Source organism: Ruditapes philippinarum, unplaced genomic scaffold (genome assembly GCF_026571515.1).
Source record: "Ruditapes philippinarum isolate M1 unplaced genomic scaffold, ASM2657151v2 ctg10871_1_1_1_1, whole genome shotgun sequence".
NCBI classification, from domain to species: Eukaryota; Metazoa; Mollusca; class Bivalvia; order Venerida; family Veneridae; genus Ruditapes; species Ruditapes philippinarum.
The window spans coordinates 2206-29267 of NW_026861242.1; the positions used below are offsets into that span (position 1 = coordinate 2206).

At 30.9% G+C, this 27062-nt stretch overlaps 1 protein-coding gene across 1 annotated transcript; it reads left to right on the top strand.

Annotated features, from left to right (window-relative positions):
* LOC132714997 (cell death abnormality protein 1-like) lies at positions 1-26643 on the top strand. Its single transcript, XM_060697958.1, has 11 exons — positions 1-423; positions 685-1219; positions 3890-4120; positions 4577-4803; positions 5388-5559; positions 13236-13399; positions 13620-13644; positions 25220-25446; positions 25748-25913; positions 26111-26274; positions 26621-26643. The coding sequence occupies exons 1-11, from the start codon at positions 360-362 to the stop codon at positions 26641-26643; spliced, it is 1998 nt and encodes a 665-aa protein (XP_060553941.1). The 5' UTR covers positions 1-359.
* The last annotated feature ends 419 nt before the right edge of the window (positions 26644-27062 follow it).

Consider the following 27062-nt stretch of genomic DNA (forward strand, 5'->3'; position numbering starts at 1 on the left):
TAAGTTTTTATTCTCAATGTAATTATACAAGTCATGCTTCTTTTTAAAAGCTTAATTTTAACTTAATGCTTTTTGTATAATACTTCCGACATGTCTTAAATATTTTATTTTAATTCATCTTAAACTTCTTATACAGACGACATACTAGAAGTTACACTTTTAATTGTAAGCAAAAACTATGAAGTATAATTAAAAAACATTGTTTATTCATGCTTTAAACATATATTTGAACAAATATCCTATAAATTATCCGGAAAAAAGTTGGTCTCCAGGAAACATTAACCTAATAGTTAATCGTATAAATAACGTAATGTATATTATTCGCATTTTTTAGATTGACTTGTCTATATAAATGCAGTATGATGTTGTCTAAGGAAACGTCGGCATTTATATTAGTGTTGTTTGTGGATATGGTCTTTACTGGTAAGTTCTTTTACTTCAAGATAATTTGTATTGAAGAAAACAAATGTGTGAATTGTTGTAAAAACGTTTCCTTTCATATACTTAATGCACCTTTAAAATGTTTCCATTTTATTATAATACTATTTTTTTAATTATTATTTACTTATTTTTTGTGTTCACGTTTATGACAAATATGACTTAGCATATTTATGGTTCTTAACATTGTATATTTTGAAATATTGCTGAAATTATGCAAATTGGCAAAAATATTCATATTTACAGAATGTTCTGTTGGCTGTCAATCATCCTCCGGTTCAACTTGCACAATTTGTGAATCATCTTACTATTTATTAAATGGCTTTTGTTCACCATGTCCCGAAAATTGTGAAAGCTGTAACAGCTACGATGACTGTACGTCATGTAAGCCAAATAAATATGGTTTTCATGCAAGATGTTCTTTTAATTGTGATGGTAACTTTCTAAATAGTGAATGCGATGATGATACGGGATATTGTACTGAATGTAAGCCTGGTATCTATGGATATCAATGTCAATTCAACTGTAGTTTTTGTGTCGATGAACGTTGTGATTTACGTACCTGTTCTAACGGTTGTAAAGCTGTACAACAATATGTCAAACATGTCCTTCAAACTGTAAACATTGTACGGATTGGAAAACATGTTATACTTGCAATGATGGTTTTAGTCTTTATGCGTTTAATGACAACTTTCACTGTTTGTCATGCTTTCAAAACCCGCAATGTCCGAACTGTGTTATTCAAGGTTGTAACAAGTGTCAAATACACAATGATTCGTTAGTATGTGCTGATTGTCCAGAGGGACAAGTATTCAATGGTAAAACATTTGAAGAAGTCAAATAAATTATAGATTATTATGTAAATGGGTCTTTTTCAGTTCTCGAATGTACCTACACATGGTACATTGTATAAGGTATATATTTGAAACACCATACTCAACTGATGGTATAAGGACAAACTGTTTGGACAAAGAAACAATGAGTAACCTTCTGACAAATAAAACCATTTAAGTTTAATCATTTAAATATGTATACGCCAGCTTACAGTTATATTTTGTTTCCATTTTGGTACATAAATTGCTATTATATACATACATAATTGGCGATAAATGTTGTAGGTAGGAATTTTACTTACATGTTTACAAAAATGTCATACATTCAACTTGCTTGAACGTAACTGGACTAACAGCATTTCAATTAATTGTTACTGCTTTTAGCTGTAATTAAAACTAATCCAATTACTAGTAATGCACTTAGTTCTTCTTGGTGTATACAGTTTACAGTGTTATTTAGCGTTGACATGTACAATTACTATTGTTGATCATTCGAAACATCTCGCCGATTAACAAAATTATTTTCTGAATTCATTAGCACCGTGTATATCTGAGCCATTACCCAATTATTCCGTATCATAGTTCACTGAAATAAGCTGTTAAAATGTGACTGAGACAATTATTTCGAGGTAACGGCGAATTCGTGGCTGATGATGGATCGAACTATTTGTATATATGTTTCAATTTTGTAGCGTAGATATGAGTACCTTATCTGTGTAGTTCGACGTCCTTATCCGAAGTTTGACGGGGAAAGGCCGGAAAGCTGACAAAACAATGTTTCAAAAAATGTATTTGCCAATTATAAAACCAATTTAGTTTAAAAATGAAGCTGATTTATTAAGGAATGGCTCAATTATTCCGGCTGACCGTACAAATTTACTGAACATGTTTTAAGTATTATGTCTAAACATATTCATAAGTATACATTTTCCATTTCAAAATAAATGCGCAACTCCTGAAATATTTCAATGAAATGTTTAATTTAGACAGAAAGAGAATTATTCAAAATTCTGTTAAAACTGAATTCATTTCCATTCAATTACAAAAAAAATTCCATTTTTTGAAGTATTCTCGTAAACTGAGTAATGGGTCCCGTTAAAATTACTTGTATGAAGAATATAATACCTCAACTGAACGATCTGGCGATTAAAAATTCACAATTTTAACATTTTAGTAATGTATTAATTTTATGAATTAACCTTTGAACTTCATGATCCGAACCTCACAAATTCGCAATTTAAACTACATGTATTTTAACCCGACACTTTCAAATTCATGAATTAAATTTCATCATGAGTTATTCTTTCAACTTCACGAATTCAATTTATTGAGTATATTTTGCAAATTTGCAAAGATACAATTATAATAAATTCATGACGTTACAATTTATTAAGTCAATATTATGAAGACGTGAATTTGTAATTGAAATCGTAAAAATATGAAGTTACATGTTTTAAGTGCTTTCGCCCGAACCAACCTCTTACCAATACATATGCGTCTAAAATAGCACTTAGGAGCGCCATATAGAGAGTCACTGATGCATAATGTACCTATTCAAAAGTTTATATTCTATGCACAACATTTAAGGAGGAAGTTTTGAAAGAGGATTAATCAAAGTAACCACACATCTATTGTTTGTTTTATAAAAACAGGAAAAAAAAACGGATATCAGTATTGTAAGAATATTTTAACATTTTAACACTGTATCATTTTAACAATAAGTATTCATAATTATTCATAATGTTGTAAGTCTCACTTTTCATGTTTAAAAGTGTCTTATCACTCTATATAGGGTACGCAATATGCCTAAAACTGTTTTATTTTAAACATTGTTAAAGGAGTTTATACCTTCTAAGACAAAGGATATACTATAGTGCCATTTCGCCTTTTTAGTAAAAGTATAACCAAAAAATGAAGATTAATAAACGTAATATCGTGCAGTTATACTTAAACGTGTTTCATTTGAAAACATTTCAATAAGTTGATCACAATCGATATGTATACTATTTTGTTTCAGATTTAAGTCAGGTTTAAGTCCATACATAAATACAGAATAATGTTTCCTAAGGAAACTTTAGCATTAGTACTAGTACTGTTTGTTGATATGGTATTTGCTGGTAAGTAATACTATTTCATAACAATTTAAAAACTGTTTCCTTAATTTCTTTAATTCCTTTGCATACATGAATATGGAATAGGTTTCCTCAGAAAACTTCATTAGTACTTAAACTGTTTGTTAATATAGTATTTGCTGTTAATCTGTTCTCTTTCATAAAAAATGAACTGTGACATATTTTCTTTAATATCTCAAATGCCTCTTAAAATATTTAAAATCCCTAAAAATATTCTTTTGCAGAAAAAAAAAATTAGTTTTCTATGGTCACGTCTAAAATTTAAGTTCTTTTAAACTGGCTAAGACATTTTTTATACTTATATTATTTATTATTAAATATGAATAACTAAAATACATGTAAAATAGACAAAAATATATCAATTACAGAATGTTCTGTTTGATGCAAATCATGCTCTGGTTCAACTTGCACAAGTTGTGAATCATCTTACTTTTTAACAAATGGCTTCTGTTCACCTTGTCCTCAAGATTGTGAATGATGTAACAGCTACGATGACTGTACTTTATGTAAGCCAAATAATTATGGCTTACATGCAAGATGTGCTTTCAACTGTGATGGTAATTGTCTAAACAGTGAATGCCAAGATGATACGGGATTGTGTACGCAATGTAAGCCTGGTTTCTATGGAGTTCAATGTCAACATAATTGTAGTTTATGTGATAATGAACGTTGTGATTTACGTTTCTGCTCTAGTGGTTGTAGAGCTGGTTATTATGAGTATAAAACCGGTGTGAAATCAATATGTCAAACATGTCCTTCAAATTGTAAACGTTGTAGGGATGGGAAAACATGTTATATTTGCAATGATGGTTTTAGTCTTTTTAAGTTAAATGACAACGTTCACTGTTTGTCATGTTTGCAAGAAAAGCAATGTCCGAACTGTATTATTCAAGGTTGTGGTCAGTGTCAAATACACAATGATTCGCTAGTCTGCGCTGATTGTCCAGAAGGACAAATTTTCAATGGTACAACATGCGGATCACACACATCATTGTGCTCAAAAGAATGTTCTACGAATTGTGATAGTACTGGAATATGTCAAGGAGAATGTAATGAGGGCTGGACTGGTGAGAAATGCTCCAAACAATGTAACAGCAAGTGTTTAAAATGCTCATAATATAACTGAAATAGTTGTCTACTGTGTGTTGGTAATTTTTACTCAACCGATTGCAGTTTAGCCTGCAACCCGGCATGCATAGTAAAAAGTGGTAAACGTACATGTGAACATACTGACGGATATTGTTTAAACGGATGTAACCAAACATTTTGGGGCGATACTTGTGAGCAACATTGTCCTGGTGGATGTAAAGATCTTAAATGTGATAGAAACAACGGTGCATGTACGAATGGATGTAAGGATGGACTGACCGGAGATAAATGTACTCAAACTATCGCAATCGGTAAACAATCTTCATATGATAACTGTTATAACTATTATTTTTAAAATAACTAATTTATAAGTAACTCATATTGATTAAATCAAATTCATAATTACCATAAATATTGCATATATATTTAATTATTCACCCTTATTATAGTGGCATAGCAGGGATATTGGAAATACTTTATTTGCCTTGTTTACACGTAAAGGAAATTACTTTGGACGTAGTTAATACGTTTTTGGTTTTTACTCGTGTAAAGTAACTTAAGATATAATACGCACTATTGACTATTAACTTATTCTCACTGAATCATACTCATAGCAAATATAGATATATAGTCATTATGTTTCGCCATTTACTTGCTTTATGGTAGCATTTAAGAGATATTGATCAGTGATCAGAAAGACCATTCTAGTCATTCTAGTTGGCCAGCTCGGAAATCGAACTCTCAATGTTGAGATAACAAATTCTGCGCTGTAACCGATTAGGCTGGGCGAGCTGACTTGATATAGACGACTGTTTGTGCAGTTTACAAATTTCTCCAGTACTCATTAGACTACAGTTAGGGTGATATCTATTTCACGTCAATGTTATAACTACAGAAACATCAGTGACAACAACAACAACAACATCAGCCGAATCTGTAACACAACAACAATCATGTGCACGGTGTGAAGATAAAGTTAATAATTTTGCCATTATATATTTCTCTGGATTCGGATCTTGTGTTGCCATAGAAGTATTTGCTGTATTGTTTTACCTTATAAGACGAAGGTGAATGTTTATTTACAAATTTTAAACTATACAACATGCTTGTCTTGAAGGCATTTTACTGATGAATTTAATGAAAACAACAACAACAACAACAACAACAATAATAATCATAATACAGTAGGGTGAACGTTTCGGTTGTCAAAAATAGCGTTTTTCGTGCGTCCGTTTTTCGTGTAACGTGCGTGCGTATAGCGTGCAACGTGCGTTTGCTGAAACGCTTTCTCAAGCGTGCATCGTTTACAAGCGTTTAACGTTTATCGTTTTCCGTGTATCGTTTTTCGTTGATCGTGCGTCTGAAAGCGTGCGTTTCTTATTCCCAGAAACGTTTAGCGTGCGTCTGCGTTCGTCTAAGCGCTTAAGTACCGTGTTTTGCGTCTGTTAACTTACTATTGAGAAGTAAAAGAATATCTTAGATATATTATGTAAATTTCTTGTTTCTTAAACCTGAAAGAGATGTTCTGTGTCCCTGTCAAATATTAGAAATATTATATAAAGAAGTATTATTGTGATATTTACATTAAAGTTTTAAAGTTTGTGACCTCGCGGTGAAGACTGGTCAGATTTCTACATACTTTACGCCGAAGATTTATTAGTTTTTAATTATCCTATTTACATACGCATAAGATATAATTACTAATTAATTGCAACATTTTTGATATTCAATTCAGCAAACAGGTGTTTATATGCGTACCAATATATATTAGATATGAAGTTCGTCAGACATCAAATGATGTGATCAGACTAGCACCCCACCCCCTTTACAAGTCATCTTCTGACTTTTCATCAAAGACTGTCCGAATCCTATCCGAATACTATTTAGGGTGATAATTATTTAGACAGTTCCTTCCTATTTTTCTTGACAGATTTATATTGATATGTAACAGCCTGGCAGGGACTCGAACCCCTGACACTCGGAATACGATTCCGCGGCTCTTGAGTTCCTCTGAGCTATTCGGCTGCTTAATTACACGTTTTACTTGTTTAGATACTGAATAGTTATAAACCTACTGTGTATGCAAATATTTCTTCGAATTTCCCACGGTTACGTACTTAGCATTGTGAATTAATTTCTAGCTGGGCTATACAAATGTATGTCAGTCACAGGGTGAGAAAAAAGTGCATCCTGACATGGACTCGAACCCGTGACCCTCTAAATACCGTACCGCAGCTGTACCGACATTTGTTAATAGTTTCATTATTTGTACATGTAAAGTGAACATTTTAATAATTATACATTGTACATTGTACTATTTCTATATATTTGTACAAATAAAAATAGCTAGATTTTTTTCTAGATAAAAAATTCTATGGTGGCTAAAATATACCATGTTGTACTTTTTAGACATGTAATCACAACAGACAGGCTAAGCCACCCTTTACAAAATTCCCCTATCTGTCAGCTCATAATCAAGGCATAGACTACTATTTTTGTATGTGGCCTGGGCTTTTACTGTTCTTTTACAAACCGTATAACACTGATAGCGAACAGATGCGCAGGCTGGTCTGGATCCATGCTGGTCGCAAACCCATTGTTGGTTTTATCGTGACGCGGCTCAAATATATCTTAATCTTATATGAGGTCCATAATATAACCCACTTTGATAAACATATATAGCTTTCTTGGTTTTTTTCTGTATATTATCTAAAATCACTATAAAGGTTTATCAATCCGTAATCATTACTTAACATAATACCCCTTTGAGATACCCGAGATGAGCCTGTGTCGCCCTTTGCTAACTTAAAAGTATGTAACCTTTCCATATATAACCATATAATTCTTTGAAGATTTTTCTCAGCTGAGTTAGATAGGTATGCTGTAGTCCCAAGTCACTTGTTTAACTTCCCTCAAGTAAGTTATAAACCTCATAACTGATAAAATTCTAACTATAATATACTTAAATATCACCTATGTATTTATATAAATTTACAAAAACCCATTTTGCATACTAATATATCTTTTGGGACCTGTACAATTTCAATTGATTGTAATTTTAATTTTCCTACAATATCAATTTTATGCTTCATAGGTAGGTCAGTTCATTAAAAAGAGCATAATACAAGATCCCTATGAAAAGTAATGTAATTGATAACTCAATCCAAATAAACTTTATTAATTAAAAGCTTTAATAAGATGACTTAAAAAAGAAGATTTCAATAATTGTCCATGAAAAATATAAATGTTATATAGTAAATTCTATGTGGACCCCAACTATTAAAGTAAGCAGTGCCACATAAAATCCACATAAAATGTTGATACACCGGGTAATTTTACCTTAAACTTAACCTCTTAGGAAATGATACAGATTTTTTTTATATAACATAAACCTATTATATTAATTAACAAACATATCTAATTGACTAAAATAAGGTAGTCCTAACAAATTTCATTACAAAATATGAGAATTATGGCAAATCTCCTAAGATGCCTAAATGTCCAAGATAATGCACTAAATCACTACAAAATATGAAAATTTTACCTAATTATAAGAGCCTTGGAAATTAAACAAAGCTATAAGAGAAACATTAATCTATGATATTAATTAACAAACCTATCTAATTGACTAAAGTAAGGAAGTCCCACCAAATTTCATTACAAAATATAAGAGTTATTGCAAATTTCCTAAGATACCTTACTATCTTAAGATAGAACACAAATTCACTACAAAATGGGGATTTTTACCTTATTATAACAGCCTAGGAAATGATGCAACATAAATCTTTTATATTAATTAACAAGCATATCTAATTGATTAAAATAAGAATATCTCAATAAATTACATTGAATATTCAAAAAATTATGGCTTATTTCCTATGATGTATAACTATACAAGCTTACACACTTATTCATTAAAAATGGGAGTAATATTACCTGATTATAACCTCATGATAAATGAATCAAAGTTATATAAGCAACATATTATTATTATTATTATATTAAGTTATACCTACATCAAATTGACTTATATAAGAAAATCCCAACAAATTTCATTGAAAATTAAGAAATAATGGCTAATTTTCTATAATGCCTTATTAATAACTTTACCACACTAAATCGTTCAAAATTTGGGTAAGTTTACCAAGTTATAACCTTCTGGTCATTGAAACAAATTAGGTAAAGCCAAATAAAGTTATACTATCAAGTAACTACTACATCTAATTGACTAAAATAAGAAAACCCCATTGAATTATATTGACAATGAAGAACGATAGGGTAAATTTTCTATGATGCCTATTTGTTCAAGCAAATACATTACATCTTTAAAAATGGGGGTAATTTTACCTTATTATAACCTCCTAGGAACCAAGTTAGTAAGGCAACATATTACTATAATATTAAGTAAATATTACATCTGGTTGATTGATATGGAAAAAAAATCCACCAAATTTCATTGAAAAATAAAAAAAGGTATGGCAAATGTCCTAAAATGCAGACAGAGGGGTTCAGATCCACTATCAGTAAGGAAGTGTTCCCTTCCCCGTCAGGGGACCATTACTGGCATGGTATATGGAATCACAAAAAAAGATACTGTAAAACTGATTTTTTCATTTTTACAGCTCAGAACTGTTCACTATTGAGGGGAGAAGATGTGCAAGCAGACTGATAGCTTAGCCGGTAGTCAGCTTCGACACTGTATTCAAGGGGTCCCTGGCTCAAGTCCCAGTCAGGCTACATATTTTTCTCACCCTTTGACATTTAACTCCCAACAGTTAGTAATAAAACAATGTGTAATTGGCCTTGAAGTTTCAATACCATCACCTATTCCAAAGGGGACTGTGATGGATGGTATAAAACTCAAAGTCCTATTTCACATTGTTCACTGTACCCATTCAAGGACAAATTTCAATAAAGCAGGGGAATATGTAATGGTTCCGAATTGTTCACTATATAGGGAGATGATGTTTAAGCAGCCTAATACAATATAGTTCAGTCGGTTGAGTGGCAAAACGGTATTCCAAGGGTCCCGGGTTAAAGTCCTGGTGAGGCAGCACCTTTCTTTTTTTACTTGTGACAGTAACAAAAAAGGAAGGTATTAGGCATTTAATGTTCCTTAATAATAATATAGCATATTATAACATATAGTGCATAAAATGTCAATAAATTTCAATTTCATTACTATGAAACATATTTTCTGATGCGCTGCTCTTTTGGTAAATCCATATATATACTTTACAGTTTAAACATGATTCACAAATTATTGGAGTCCAACACTCCTCCCCTCCTGGCACTTATTGATCGAGGTGTATGAGGTTGACAAGTTTCTCATTTTTTTCTCGCTTACAGTTTTGGGCCCAAAATAGAAGTTTATTCTTAATATAACACTTTAATTCATTAAATTTCATTAGGCTTTTCACACTTCTATAATCGTTCTTATCTGTTATATTAAAACATATTCTATCAATATCTTTTTATTGAATTTATTTTTTTGAAAAAAAAAAGAATAAATATATGCATGTAGTTTTACAGCTGTTTGGAGTTTGGATGTGAGGAATTATATCATGAGGGCGTAGCCCCAGTGATATAATGATGCACATTCGACAAATAGTGATGTTATCAAGCGATAAAATCACTGATTTGGATATACTATATAACAATCTTACACCGGCTGCCGGTACAGACCGGAATATCTAGCTCGACGGTAACTGTTTACAGCGGTAACGAGGCTCTGCCGAGTTTCCGCTAAACAGTTACCCGAGAGCTAGATATTCACGTCTGTACCAACAGCCGGTGTTTGATTCTTTTTCTTGCATATTGCATGTCGATTATTTTCGGAACAGAGATTATGAAAACTGATATTCTCATTACGCACCTTTTTCTTATAGTAGCGTATGAACATACAACTTCATTCATAACGGAAAAATGACGTCATCATAAGAAGGCGATTCATTCATAAAAGGCGCGCGTCAATGACGTCATTTAACGCACGCGACTTGTCTTACATGGGGGTGTAAGACAGAGTTTTCTAGCACCGGCGAAAACGGTAGATAATCCTGTCTGAGATGCAAGAATTTTGATTCTAACACGACATCAACAAATAAATGTTGCCGTACTTGATAGTTAAGCAAATTTGCGCCTGATTTGTTTCCGTACTTATTTTCAGCGCGTCAGATTTTTAGTGGTTACGTCACGTGTATAATGTCACATGTCTAAATATAGAATGTCAAACTGTGCATCTGTTGCATAATAACACACACTTTCTGTTCTTCTATGTTCAATAGGGTAAATGCGGGTCATGTTAGAATATATCATAACCCATAATGCATGGTATTTATTATATATATTTTCAAATTGAAAAAATGGTGGTTAAAAATTGAGGTTGAAACTTTCAAGGCAGAAACGTCCAGGAGGTGTAAAGTCCTGAAACATATAGATTTAGCCCTTGTCTGGAAAATATGTTGGGCTGCCGGTCTGCAATGTATGTTTTCCTTTATTTAAAAAGGTCATGTATTAATTTTGTTCGCCTGTATGTAAATAATTTGATAATTTGATTGCTGATTTGCTAAAGTTACTACCATTCGTTTTATTTTGTTTACGCCAGAAGAGGTGTCGAAGTAATTATTATCTATCTAAGAGATTCCTGGTATAAAGCAAAGTATTTTTTCAGAAATGTGCATAAAGACAACCCTGTTAAATCATTTTTATTGCATGTATTAGCGCTTGATGGCTTGTTATTTTAATAATCATTTGTTTAGGCTGCCCGACAAAAAATAATACTGTGTGCATTCGCGGATTGATGTCTTTACAGCTTTAACCTGGGACATAAGATAAGTTAGTTAACATAAACCCGCTTAAAATACATGAATGGCTACCTATCATTTAATCAAATCACTAAACGATCTAGCTAAAGTTGTTAAAAATTTATATGATAAGGATATTTTATTAACATTTAGAAACGTTTTCTATTTTGTGTGCGTTTTAGCGTGCGTATATCGTTAAGCGTATTTCGTTTTGCTTGCGTCTGAGTATTTCGTTTCATAAAGCGTGCATGTAACGTGCGTTCGTTTAGCATGTAACGTGCATGCGTTTTTTCCTGAACTTGCGTTTTGCATGTAAACTGGAACATTCACCCTACTGGGATCACAAAACACCAAAAAGAAGACCTTTTAAAAGGGGAAAAAAAAAGTAGTTTTTCAAATTTTCACGCCTATAGGGATTAAAGCTTAAAAAAATTTTTGCGGGGTTTTTTTCCAATGTTTTTTTATAACGGGTAATTGGGCGTTTACGGGCAAAAATTTTGTGCAAACCCATGTCAAAAACCATTTTTTACTTTAGTGGCAAAATTTAAACACAGGGTGTTGATTTAAACATATTAAAAACATATTTTAAACCCCAAATTTAATAAAATTTTTAAAATTTTTTGTGAAAAAGAAAAATATTTTTTGTTGTGGGCCCTCTTTTTTAAAACCAATAACTTTAAAATCAAAAACCTTTCCCTTTTTTTCCCCATTTTTTTTCCCCTCGATTACAGTTTCAGGGCCTAAAATAAAAATTTCCCTTCTTTAAAAATTTTATTTACTCATATATTGTAATGCCCTAAAAAGTTTACCTTTTTTGGTGATTTCACTGGATTTCAGTATTGTTTATTTCTACTTTCACTTTCGTTCTGAGAAACTTTAACTGGCGACAAAACAGTAAATCATGCGGTGTCCAAATGAAACATTCAGGACATCAACTTAAATCTACGTATTGTGCCAGCAATTTAATCATTCTTGATTCTGGAATTCGAAGCTTTTCCTTTAATGTTATCCATTTCCCTGAATGTTATCCGTGGCAGAATATTGTGTTTGTTTTTAATCTGTTTTCGTGACTTCTGTCAAAATAGTTAATTCCTTTATTTTACACTCAAGATTATATAGTTCGATTGATTATGATGCATCCTCACTTAATATATAGATTTGCCTCATAAATCCATCTGAATTTAATTGTTAGCACTGTATATTTATGAAAAATTGCAATGCATTTCAAATGTCGGCCATGTTGGACTATTACGTAGAGATTACGTAGTGAATGCAAGGGATAGTTCTTTATCCGATTGCGCATAAAAAGGAACACGTTACCCTAACTATTTTACTTTCGATATTAATTAGCGCATGATAGCTTATAAATATTTCTAAAAATCATTTGTTGAGGCTGTGACAAAAATTAATTTCGGTGCTAGGTTGACTCGTTTAAAATACATTTCTAGCTACCATATATATGATTATCAAAATTTATCGCTAAACGATCTACATGTAGCTATAAAGTTGTTAAAAACTTAAACTGATTACGATATTTTATTAAAGGTTTAGAAACGTTTTCATTTTGCGTGCGTTTTAGCGTGCGTATATCGTTTAGCGTATTTCGTTTAGCGTATATCGTTTTGCGTGCGTCTGCGTATTTCGTTTCGTTTTGCGTGCGTGTAACGTGCGTTCGTATAGCGTGTAACGTGCGTTTTGCGTGTAAACTGACACGTTCACCCTACTGTAATAATAATAATAATAATAATAATAATAATAATAATAATAATAATAATAAGCATAGTGTTATATAAATGTTTTTTGTTTATGATTTAATTGATAAGTTTGTACTTTCAAGTTAATTGCGTCGGTTGATCACTGGTTTGCTTTTATACGTATTACTTAAAATCGACTTATATAATAACTTTTAATTGAATTATAAATTCTGTTATTTAATACAGATATGTGGGAGGTAAAACGCCCAAAGACAACAAACCTAACGTTGAGATTCCAACATATTATAACACTAGAACTGATTTCGAAGCTGTAAATGCTGAGTCAACTGATGCGACTAAAAATTACGAGAGTTTGAGTAATGACAGGACCACGGATAATGTATACAATGGTAATTGTAATGTGTTTATTTGATTTACCTAGAATTATGATATTACTTGAGGTCATCATTGTTGTTCACAATTATTATTTATTATTATTATAATTATCATTATAATTATTATTATTATTATTATTATTATTATTATTTATTATATTATTATTGATTAATAAATTAATGCTATATTTATTTATTTACTTCATTATTTGTCTTTTTATTCATCTTTTTTCAGATCTAGGAACAGCATTGTCATCGACGTAGGAGAAATCAGTTTTAGTGATTTACTTGTGAAAACAACAGAATGAATTTGTTGGTTCTGAGGTGGTTGATGCATATAATTACTATCCTTATATAATCCCCTTGAAAACGGCTTATATTCTTAATAAGCTAGTTATATTAGGGAATAAACCAAATTTCCTTATCCAATATTTTAACATGTGAAATACGACTAATGTGTTTTTCAAAATTACTGTACCTTGTTATTCCTTATAAACGTTTTTTCTCGAATACTTTGATCCTGTATTTGCAATATGACATTTATACTTTGTTTTATAATGTGTGCTGATAACATGTATAACATTTTTCTTGAAAACGGTATAATTTAAACCAGAAATGTTTGTTGATAAAGTATTTGATCGTAAATACTTCTGCATGATAGTTCCAAATCAATTGTAAGTGTTAACCTACAAATTTGAATGACACAATTCGGACAAGTCTTATACATTAAATGCATCTTTACATATTTTATATTAAATGGCGGAAATTTTTAACGCCAACATTCGGCTGAAATCCAAATGCGACATTTGGTCGTATCGATATCTTTACTTTAAGTAAATAACAGTTAAAGCATCTATAAGTGTATATTTCAATAGATCATATCATTTAAATGTGTTTTAAATAATGTTTGTATAATTGGTATTGGCTTTCAAATCCTGATCACATGTTCGACATCTTTTAAGAATGGTCATCTTACTTTTTATCAAATATTGTTTTTCATTGTTTTATATAGATTGTTAAAATTGCTTCAATAACGATACTTCATGTAAACAAAAATTAAAATTATATGGTATTCCTGTAAGTTAAACGTTTTACCTGTGATGTTAATTGTCTAAATAGTAAATATGTAGAAGATCCGGTATATTGTTACAAATTCAAAAAATATGATAAACAAGATCAACAAGGAATGGCGGCGTTCAATGAACGCAACCCCCATACGACCCAGCAACAAGAACTATGAAGGCTGGACATGGAGGAGACACCAACACTGAACGCCGAACAATCCCTTGGGGATGAAAATATAACAACATTGATTGCATGTACGGGGAGACTTTTTACAGCCGCCACACGGCACAAACAACACGGTTGTGAGCATAAAATATAATAAACAAGATCAACAAGGAATGGCGGCGTTCAATGAACGCAACCCCCATACGACCCATCAACAAGAACTATGAAGGCTGGACATGGAGGGGACACCGACACTGAACGCCGAACAATCCCTTGAGGATGAAAATATAACAACTTTGATTGCCTGGTTTCTATATGCGTATATGCAAGGTTGTAGATCTGGGTATTATCAGTATAAAACCGGTTAAAAACGGTATATAAATTTTCGTCAAATTGCAATCATTGCTCGAATGTCATGTCAGAACATGTTAATTATACAATTATGGTTTTCATCTATATAAATTCGATGGGATGAAAACGGATTCCCTGAAGAAGAACGCCAAATAACATGTTCATGTACGGAACTGAAAGTGCGAGTTACCGTCCCTGCGTTCCTAAGTAGAAAACAAAGACTCAAATGCTCAAGTGAAAATAAAGATATATGTCTACATTGCAATGGTGACATTATTTTAGCAAAATGTCGTTAAATTAGCCATCCATTATGTACAGAAAGGGACAATAAAAGAACATGTGGACCTGCAAATGCATAGTCTTAAAACGAGTGTAAACAAAGCTCCTGGGGCGAAACCTAAAATAAGTTACAGTCAAAGGACATAATTATTCGCCACCCCTGACGTTCGCGCTACGCACCATATACATGTACCTTTTGAATTTAAGCTGCGCGCTATAAATAGTATAATTCATGTAAACAGGGCCAAAGTTCAATCAGTCTTTGGTGACGTAAAATACAGCTTAATAATTCGCTGCATTATTTACAAGTTTATTTCGTGGGCGTTTTTAAAAATGGCCCCGAAAACAAAAGAATTAAGTAGGGATGTACGAGAATTGGTTATAAATAGTTATAAGGAGAATAAAAATCAGTCAGAATTGTCAAAATTACTGGGTATTCCTAGATCAACAATTAAAAGTGTAATAAAGAAATATCGACAGTTTGGAAGTGTTGAAAATCGTAGTGGGAGGGGTAGAAAAAAATATTTACGGAACGAGATAGAACAAAACTTTCTCGGATTATAAAATATAACAGGAAAAGGACTTTGTGAGATGTTACGGATATGATGAATACAGGTATGGATCGAACTTTTTGTGATAAAACTATTGAAAGAAAAAATCATGAGTTGGGGTTTAAAAGGAGGGCTTTTCAGAAGAGGCTGGTTGTTGGCAGGGGTAGTCGAAAAAATTGGGTAAAATGGTTTAATGAAAGAAAACATTGGACTGTGGAAGAACACTGGAGTAAGTGGATATTTAGTGATGAAAGTCAGGTGGTCATCGGGAAGAAAAACAATATTATCATTTGGAGGAAAGACGACGAAAAATATAAGCCTCACTTAGTTTGTCCCGCTCCCAGGGCTAAGCTTAGTGTTATGGTCTGGGGATGTGTATGCTTTGGGGGTATCGGAACTTTGACTGCTGTTGAGGGTAATATAAATGCACAGATATATGTAGATGTGTTAGACAATAATTTATGACCAGTTATTGCAAGGCATTTTGGAAATAATGACTATGTGTTCCAGGATGACAATGCCCCAGTTCATAGAGCAGGATAAGTAAAAAATTATTTAACAGAAAATGATGTAACTACAACATCCTTGCCAGCATACTCTCCTGACTTAAATATAATAGACAACTTTTGGTTACATACAAATCAAACGACGATTGAAACACCGCGTAAGTTACAAACATACCCGCGAACAGCTGTTTGCCGAAATTTCACATATATGGGAAAATATATCTCTAGATCGTGTACAATGTCTTTAGAGAACAATTCCACATAGAATTAAAGAAGTAATAAGAATGAAAGGAAATCTGACAAATTATTGAGGAAGATGATTACTTATGATCCTGTAATGACCATTTCCTGTTTGTTGCTTAAGATTGCGTAATTGGCCGCCATTTTGAAAGTGGCGAATAATTATGTCCTTTGACTGTAATTATGTGACAGGAAACATGTAAACATGTACTGAAGGATGCAAAGATGGATATCTGGTAGATATATATTTTCAAAATAGTACAGGGGTTCGTGTATGTATATACCGGTTTCTATAAACACGTATATTATGGATATAATAATAGTTGTACAACAAAACATTTTTTACCTAAAATATTGATACAAAATGTCGATAGATTAAGATAATTATAGGACCTGATAAGCATTAAGAATAAATACTAGAAAGCGAGCATCGGTTTGTCAATAAAAAGACAACGCAACAGAGTACATATTGGTTAAACCTTAATTTGATAATACTTTCCTGAACTTCTGAAAAGAATATATAATATTAATACTCCGATATATCATGAAACATTCTGTTAAATTTAAATAAAACTAAATTAGGCTCTCTAGTTCTTGCATGTACCTTTACGTGGTATAAAATATTCATGCAAGTACATATACTGAAGTTATTATCACTTATCACATCTACGTCACGCATAATTGACCTCTGTACACTTTTGCTGACATTTTGCTTATATTTTCATTGTTAAGTTGAGATTACTTAATTCATTATATATTTTCAAGAGTTACTAATAGTGATTGTCCAACAGTTGATACTGGAACATGTTTAAGTACCTTACATGTAAAGAGACTGCCGAACTCTTTTTATAAATATATGTAATAGATAATTTCAGACGGAAATCTTTATAAACCTACTCGGGCCATGTGTGTTATTTATCGTCCATGCAAAGTAAATTTGTTTACTCAATGTACACCTTTGGAGGGGCATTTAGATTTGACAATAGCTCTATCAACGCTATATACTCGTGTATGATAAAGCTAAAATGGTTGTGAAACGTTTTCCTTTTCACTGACCAAATACGGTCATATAGCATGTATTTTTGGTATACAGTCGAAAGACATTAAATGAAATATGTCGTGTTCGATTTGTTGCATGACAATACTTCGTCAACGAAAGCGGCCATTGTACGAGAATATCTGAAACAATGACAATGTTAAATATTTTATCTGATTTTGGCCTCCGGCCCATACCAACAAAACATATACATTACAAGCATAACATGGTGTAGTGCCAGTGTACTATATAGATCAAATACAATTTATAACTACTAGTAATAATGTATATAAAGTGACAGAAATAAATTATTCTAACATATATGTGTAGTATTCACCCGCCTGAATGTGTAGATACGTAAATAATTACATATTTGAACTATATCATTTAGCACCATTTTACGTTCTTAAACACAGCCAATCTCATTATAATATCTACATTTTTCGATGACCTTAAAATATTGAACTTATTAATATTAGGTGACTGATAGAATTTAGATGGGATATATTTCTCTCTAAAAGAGGTTAATCTGGGACATTTTAAAACAAAATGAAATTCAGTTTCAATTTCAGTATTACAAAGTTTTCATATCCATAAGTCATGTGAAGAGGTCCTTAATGTACCCAATGCATTTCTAATTTTTTTTAATTGTTATACAATCCAAATATATTTCATGTTCAAAAGTTAACTTATAATTTGCATACAATGACAGTTTAGAACTATTTCCCACATCAGAACCCAAGTTTGAAGATACTGATCTTTAAGTCTAAGAGTAAATTGATGAAGGAATTATTTCTCATTGGGTACACTCTGATCAAACCAAATCTGCCCAAATCCATTTCTCATAAGTAAATGTTTAACATATGTAACCCAATTTTTTTGTCCATAGTTATCAAAACATTTCATCATATTGTATGCTTTTTTTACATATCTTTGTTCATCCATCTTTAAGATTCTACACCAATATTTAATAACTCTTTTAGCAATTGTAATAAACATTGGATATCTGCCATAATCCCCAAAAATAGCTATATTAATTGTTTTTTGACTAAAGCACATATATCTTTTACATGCATAATTTTGAATGGATTCGGTGAATTTTTGCTCACTAGCACCCCAAATCTCGCTCCCATATAACAACATTGGACTGATTTTTGTATCAAATATTTAGAAGAATATATATGTTTTGGAAGTTGTCCATACTCATACAATTTGTTAAGAATAGATATAAGAACTCGTTTAACTTTGATACTTTGGTCCTGTGCCATATAAGGAAAAGACAGTTTGGTTGTGAAAGTGTTGCCTACATATGAACAATTTGATACAGTTTCTAATCTGTTATCTTCAAAAAACCACTTTTCTCTATTTGAACTCATAAATTTAACCTTTCTCCAAACAGCTTTGGGATTTTTGCATTTTTCGATCAACTCATTTAACTGTTTTTCATTATATTCCTGTTGTTTTTGTTCACATATGTTCTTAAATCTTTTCCTAGAAAGTTTAAATTCATTTAATAATACTTCAGTTTTATTCCTCCTATAATTTCTTAAACACCTATTTATCTGATATTTTAACTCAGTACAGTATTTAACAAACCATTTTGGTTGTTTTAACAATGTATGGTACAATTTAGTTTTTCTCATACAACAACTAGCACAGTCTAAAAGGAAATCATTAAAAGATTTCACAATTTGTTAAATGTCTGTTTCTGTGTCACAAATTCTTCTACATATATTAACTAATAATTCGTAATTCATAAGTAATTGATACTATAATGTTGAGTATTTTCCTCACTAAAATTGTAATATACCCTAGGCTAGCTTTATTTTGTTTCAAACTAACTTCTGTAACACTGTCAGTAACACCAATATTAGATCTTAATTTCAAAACTTACAGAAAAATGAGGTGATTCAGTACGTGTTCCAATTTGAAATGAAGTAATATACTGTATAACATCGTCAGAAACAATAAGATAATCAATAACACTACTCCCAGTGGGTCCAATATATGTGAACTCACCTATATCCTTATCATCAAAAAAACGTCCATTAACAATTACAGAAATTAAGTAAATTATGACCAAAAGAGTTTGTCTTGAGATCACAAGACTTTCTCTCATTAATCGCTTCATCTGTAGCAGGAGAATTTATATAACACTCTAAAGTATCTTGCAAATTTCCTGTCCGAGCATTAAATCACCTAGTAACATAATATCTTTACACCCATTATCAAATATATTTAGTACATGGTCTTCAAGCATATCTATACCTTTATTTAACTTATTTACATAATAAGGAGACTGTTTTGGAGGCAAATATATAAGAACAGATGCTTTATGTGAAGACGAAATATTTTCACTTTGTTTAAGAAATATACCAAAATCACATTCTGGCAAAATACGTGAAATATAATGAGATATAGAGCATTTTACATACACCAATATTCCACCCATCGCTCTACCGTACAGAGCAGTTTTACTACCCTTGACAAAATAATAATCATAGTTTAAAAATGTTTGAGAAATGTCTGTTTCATCTGTTAACCATGTTTCCAAAAAAACAAAACATATCAAATTGATTTTAATATTCCAACAAGTCATTGTCAATAATTTTATTTTTTATACCATCAATGTTCCAACACGCTATATTAAATGTAAATATCTGATTCAAATTAGCTCTAAAAACGCTCCACTTTTATATCTAACAGTGACCAATTAAGAAGTTATTTCTGGTGATCTTTCACATAGCCAACATCGGCGAGCATTTATAATTTTGAAAGCGATGCGGTTTCTAATTTCAACCCTGGGAAATAGTGAGTAGGAAATTGTCACGATCTTGAGCTATATGGACAACGGCAAGTTTATTCCCACAGGTTAACTGGCAAAACAATCTTGCCAATTAAAATTAACTCTATTATTACAAGTAAATTTAATAGAAAAAAAATTCCCAACAAAAACCAACAATTTGTTTCACTTCCAAGGAAAACGGTATTTTGATACTTTTTCTAAAGCCTGTGTAAAAACCGGTTTGATTGCATGGCTAAATATAGCTTTCTCGGGAAGTCCGAATTATAAAGAAGGCGAAACATACAAGGTCGTAATGAGATATACATAACAGACATTAGTAGATCTGAACGTCAGTCAGATTGTACATTTTAATAACATGTTTAATGCTTGAATACATTTAAAATACTCTTTAACTAGATTGTAATTTACCTTTACAGGTATAATTTAAGTTTTTGTTCTTATTATTGCAAGAAAAAAATAAATACAGTTTTTGATTTAAAAGAGAATTTGTTCTTTTTGTGACCGTATCAATCCGAATATTTCGCGTCTAAAAATAACATTTTAAAATGGCTACAAAGGGAGTCACTGATGCATACCGTAACTAATTCAAATTGCAACATTTAAAGAGGAAGTTTTAAAGACGTAAATCTAGTAGTGATTTATCGGGTAGTTATATATCTATCCGTGTTTTGCTTTTTATTTGTTTGTTTTTTTTGTGTTGTTTTAGGAATGTTTAGTGATATTACCTATTTTCTTTCACGTTTTCAAACAAGGAAAGCGGATATTAGTATTGTGTAAATTCTTTTAGTTAAGGTACTTGGTACTAATTGTCTTATATATTTTATCATCATTTATGTTAAACGTCTTATACAAAGGACATACTATAAGCATCACTTTGATTTTTGAGCATAAAGTTATAACCAATGAAATGTAAAATAATAAAAAAACAGCATCGTTTAGTTATGCTAAACATGTGAATTCGAGAGAATTCCGATAGCTTGTTAACATTATTATCGATATGTATATTATTCTCATTTTCTAGACTGCTTTACACATACTGTTTTCTAAAGAAACGTCATTATTTATACTAGTACCGTTTGTTGATATGGTATTTACTTGTAAGTTCTTGTACTCTATGATAATTTGTCTTTAAGAATACAAATGTGTGATTTCTCCTTAAAACATGTTCCTTAAATTTCATGAAATTAATGCAGATATAATTTGTTGACATTTTTTTTTAAATTGTCTCCTAGTCTCTACAACTTCTTCTGGCTTTGTCAGCATACTCGTTTTTGTACGCACACACTACTTTTCGTGACCAAAAGCAAATTTTGGGACAACGAGTCTTACTTTATTTTGAATAGTACTTGCCAATTCTATGAGAACGTTGTAAAGAACTAGTAATTGTTTCTAGGCGTTTCCAATGTTTAGTTTGTTTTCAATCAAGTCATGGTTTATCAACATTTTCTGAGAGGGTCTTTCCATCAACTTCAGGTATCAAAAAAAAATATTGTCCCGCATACTTTATTGAAGGACTATTTTAAAACATTTGATTTTAATAAAGAAAATACATTAATAAAATGGACAGATAGATAAATAAATAAATAAATAAATAAATTAATTAATTAATTAATTAATTAATTAATTAATTAATTAATCAAAAGCGTCATAACTTTTATTGAACTTTATTCGTCTTTAATCAAATCTCTTAACATGTAGATTTATTAAATACTTTGAGTCTGAATACTTACTTTTATGTAGAGACTATCCTCTTTTATAAAATATTAAATATATATTTTTCGCGGATCCATGGATAAAATAAAGAAAAGGATATACTATCAAATTGTCGTCGATTGGACCTTATAATTATGATTGAATATTTTTTGAACAGCCATACAAACCATGACGCAATGCAAGTGCAGGGAAATGATTTGTTTAATAATAATATAATTGATAGCAAATGTATATTTTTTTCTTACATTTGTACCAAGTAAAGTAAAGCTGGAACGTCGCGATATGACATAAACTGTGTCGATGTGACGTAAACCCCAATCAGGCGAACAAATAGTTGCATGTTTGATACCATGATACATTTTAAATGTTCCTTAAGTAAATTATTATTTACTTTTAAAGGCATGAATAACGATTTGTTAGTATTTGCTAAGAAGATAATAGAGTTTATGAATTAAAAGCGGTTTTGTTCTCTTTTGATCGTATCAATCCGAGTATTTTTGAGTCTAAAAATAATCTTTTAAAGGGAGTCACTGATGCATAGCGTATCTATTCAAATCACAACATTGAAAGAGGAAGTTTTGAACCGGTTTATTTGTGATTGATTTATCAGGTATTTATATAAGGTATTTATATTTTATATCTTTTGATTGTTGTTGTGAATGATTAGTGATATTTCTTAATTTATTTCGCTTTTTTAAACAGGAATAACGGGCATTGTAGTGATTCTTCCAATACAATCATAAAGATATAATCATAAGCTTCTTTTCGTTTAAGTAAAATTGTACATTTAAAACTCTGTTTGACAATTTCGATATGGCTAACATATTTTATTGTAATGAATACAAATCACGAATACAAAATACAAACTGTATGTTTATGATAATTATTTAGTGACGCGACGGCCAAGTCCACTATTACGGTGTAAAACAGTTATCATATTGTAATTATGATCTTTTAACGATATGAATTAAAATATCAACAACGTAACGCAGTAGGTAAGGCTGTCAGTTAAATATCTAGTTGAATATCAATGCAAGACCGGTTTGGTTCGCAAAAATTATTAATGTATAAGGAATATGTTTTTGTACTTGTAAGGATTACGAGAGTTGTGTTTATTTTTTATTTACTTCTCATTTTAATTTTTAATTTTTTTTCAATGTAGGCATATCTAGCAAGTTGATGAAACCATATACTGTACACAAATTGTTTCAACTATAGTTCAGTTTGCACGAAATACTCGTGCACTGCATAAGTATTATCACTATTACTTACTCCACAAAACACAAGATAAAAATATTATTCCAGGTTTACTAAAATTATTAAAAATTATAATAAAATTACCTTGATATTCCAATTTATGTGCATCTATCATAAATTTTGAGATAAATAGGGAAAGAAAAAAAAAGAAAAATGTTAGACAACATATGAGGCTCGAACTCGAGATAAAGTTTTATATCGTATCACATCCCAACGACTTTGCCAACTTTGCCAAGAAGACATTGAAAATTCTACTCCTTATTTTGTATTATATTGTCTTCTTAAAAAAACTATTTTACCTATTCAGGCAAAGATTGTAAACTTGTGTTTACACAAAAAATGCAACGTCACTCTCACATTATCATAGCGGCACAGTACCTTCAGTATTATTCTTTTTTTAAGCTAAATATATAACAAAACAAAAAGAAGAAGAATTAAAGCAGCATCGTTAGTTATGCTAAATTATATGTTTTCCGTAAGTTGATCACATTATTATCTATATAAAGAATTGTCACTTTTAGAATTGCATATATGAATTCGGGATAATGTTGTATAAGGAAACGTCAGCATTTATACTAGTATTGATTGTGGATATGGTATTTACTGGTAAGTTATTTTACTTCATGATAAGTTGTACTATAAGAATATAAACATGTGAATTTCTGTTAATATATGTTCTTTGAATTTCCTAAATACATCTATAAAATGTTGACTTTTAAAAGTTTATTTATTATTATTCCTAAGTTTTTGTGGTCAAGTTTAGAATTTTAAATTTTTATCAACAAAATCCGACTTAGCATATTTGTGGGTTCTTTACATTGTAAATGTGGAAATATATATAACTCAAAACAATGTAAATATACAAATTAGAGAATTTAAGTTGATAAGTTGATTAATGTTTTTTTTTTTTCGTTTATTAAATGCATCTTTAGATATTTAAAACCTCTACTTAATTATCTTATGATATTCATGGTTTGTATATTTCATTTATAATTATAATTACCGAATATTGTACATTTGGAAATGTATATAAAACTGCATATTTATATGTAAAAGGGCAAAAACAAATATCAATATTTACAGAATGTTCTTTTGGCTGTCAATCATGCTCTGGTTCAACTTGTACAAGTTGTGAATCATCTTACTTTTTATCAAATGGCTTCTGTTCACCATGTCCTCCAGATTGTGCAAAATGTAACAACTTCGATGACTGTACTTTGTGTAATAAGCCAAATAAATATGGTTTTAGATGTACTTTCAACTGTGATGGTAATTGTCTAAATGGGGAATGTCAGTCTAAAACGGGAGATTGTACGCAATGTAGGCCCAATTTATATGGATTTAAATGTCAACACAATTGTAGTTTATGTGAAAATGAACGTTGTGATTTACGTAAATGTTCAAGTGGTTGTAAAGATGGATATTTTATCGCTAAACGCGGTGTCGAGACAATATGTGAACCTGTCTGTCAAATTGTAAACATTGTACGGATGTGAAAACATGTTATATTTGCAATAATGGTTTTTACCTCTATAAGTTTTATGGCAATGTTTACTGTGTGCAATGTCCGGACTGTGTTATTCAAGGTTGTAACCAGTGTCAAATACACAATGGTTCGTTAGTCTGTGCTGATTGTCCAGAGGGACAGATATTCAATGGTGAGACATGCGGATCACACACATTATTGTGCTCAAAAGTATGTTCTACGAATTGTGATAGTACTGGAATATGTCAAGGGGAATGTAATGAGGGTTGGACTGGTGACAAATGTTCCAAACAATGTAACAGAAATTGTTTAAAGTGTTCAAAAAATGACGGAAGTAGTTGTCTACTGTGTAAAGGTAATTTTTACTCAACCAATTGCAGTTTAGCCTGCAACCCGGCATGCATAGTAACAAGTGGTAAACATACATGTGAACATGCAGGCGGATATTGTTTAAACGGATGTAACCAAACATTTTGGGGCGATACCTGTGATAAATCTTGTCCTGGTGGATGTAAAGATCTGAGATGTGATAGAAACACCGGTACATGTACGGATGGATGTAAGGATGGACTGACTGGAGATAACTGTACTCAAACTACCACAATCGGTAAACAATCTGCAAATTATTACTGTCAAAATAATATATTACTAAGTCTTTGTTTTTTACCCCGTTTTACTGGTAGTATAGTGGCATTTAATAGATATTGGTCGGAAAGACTGTTTTAGTTATTTTAGTTGTCCAGTTCTGAAATTGAACACTCAATATCGAGATTACGAGTCTCTCGCTCCATCCGACTGAACTTGATCTTAGACAACTACTAATGCAGTCTATGACGAGAACATTGTTTCAGTAATCATTCAAGCAGAGTAAGCATTATATCTAATGCACGTTAATGTTATATCTACAGAAACATCAGAAACAACAACACAATCAGCCGAACCTGTAACCCAACAACAAACATGTGCACGGTGTGACAATAAAGATAGTAATTTTACCATTGGTTATTTCTCTGGATTCGGCTCTTGTGCTGCCATAGTAGTATTTGCTGTGTTGTTTAACCACATTAGACGAAGGTAAATGTATTCGCTAATTAAATACTACACAACATTTTTGTCCTTAATGCAAAACAAATTCTATTTATAAATGAGAGAAATAATAATAATAATAAATAATAATTAATAAATAATTAATTTTGTTGGTTGTTACTTGCTTTTTTACCTATAACTAAAAATTGACTTTAATACTAAATTAAGTTCTACGCTTTACACAGGTATCTTGCAAGTAAAACGCCCCAAGACAACAAACATAACGTTGAGATTCCAACATATTATAACACTAGAACTGATTTCGGCGCTGTAAATGCTGAGTCAGCTGATGTAACAAATAATTACGAGAGTTTGAGTAATAACAGGACCACGGATAATTTATACAATGGTAATTGTTATGTGTTTACTTGATTTACCTAGAATTATGATAATTCTAAGTACTTGATGTCTTGATTGTTGTTCATAATTATAATTTATTTATTATGATTAATTAATTAATTAATTAATTAATGTTATATTATGTTATGTACTTATTTACTTATTGATGTATTCATTCATGTATTTATTTATTCATTCATTTATTTATTTATTCATTTATTTATTTATTCATTTTTCTATTGTTGTTCATAATTATTATTTATTTATTTATTTATCAATTAACCAATCGATTAATTAATCAATTAATGCTATATTTATTTATATATTTATTTATTAATGTATTTGTTTATTTTCAGATCTAGGAACAACATTGTCATAGACGTAAGAGAAATGAGTTTTAGTGAAAACAACAGAATGAATTGTTACTGTATTTGTTGTTCCTAGGGTGATTGATGCATATAATTACTATTCTTATATAATCACTTTGGAGACGGTTTATATTTATAATAAGCTAGTTGTATTAGGGAATAAAGCACTATTTCCTTCTAGCAGTATTTTAACATGCAAAATACGACAAAAATGTGTTTTTCAAAATTATTTAACCTTGTAATTGTAAAAAGTTTATAAACGGATTTTCTCGAATATTTCAATTCCATATTTACGAATAGCTTGGAATTAGATTTCGAAAAGATAACACTTATCGATATGTAAAGTTCACAACACAAATATAATTGAAATGTAAAGTTTACTACAGTATGGTGAAAGTAAGAAGCCGGCAAAATGTTCGGTTGTTTAAGC

What these genes read in the sequence shown, in the direction of transcription:
- LOC132714997 (XM_060697958.1), top strand. Translation starts at nt 360, where the DNA reads ATGATGTTGTCTAAGGAAACGTCGGCATTTATATTAGTGTTGTTTGTG. An exon ending in TGTGGATATGGTCTTTACTG is followed by an intron (nt 424 to 684) that starts GTAAGTTCTTTT and finishes TCATATTTACAG; the next exon opens with AATGTTCTGTTGGCTGTCAA. An exon ending in TGTAGAGCTGGTTATTATGA is followed by an intron (nt 4,121 to 4,576) that starts GTATAAAACCGG and finishes AACCGATTGCAG; the next exon opens with TTTAGCCTGCAACCCGGCAT.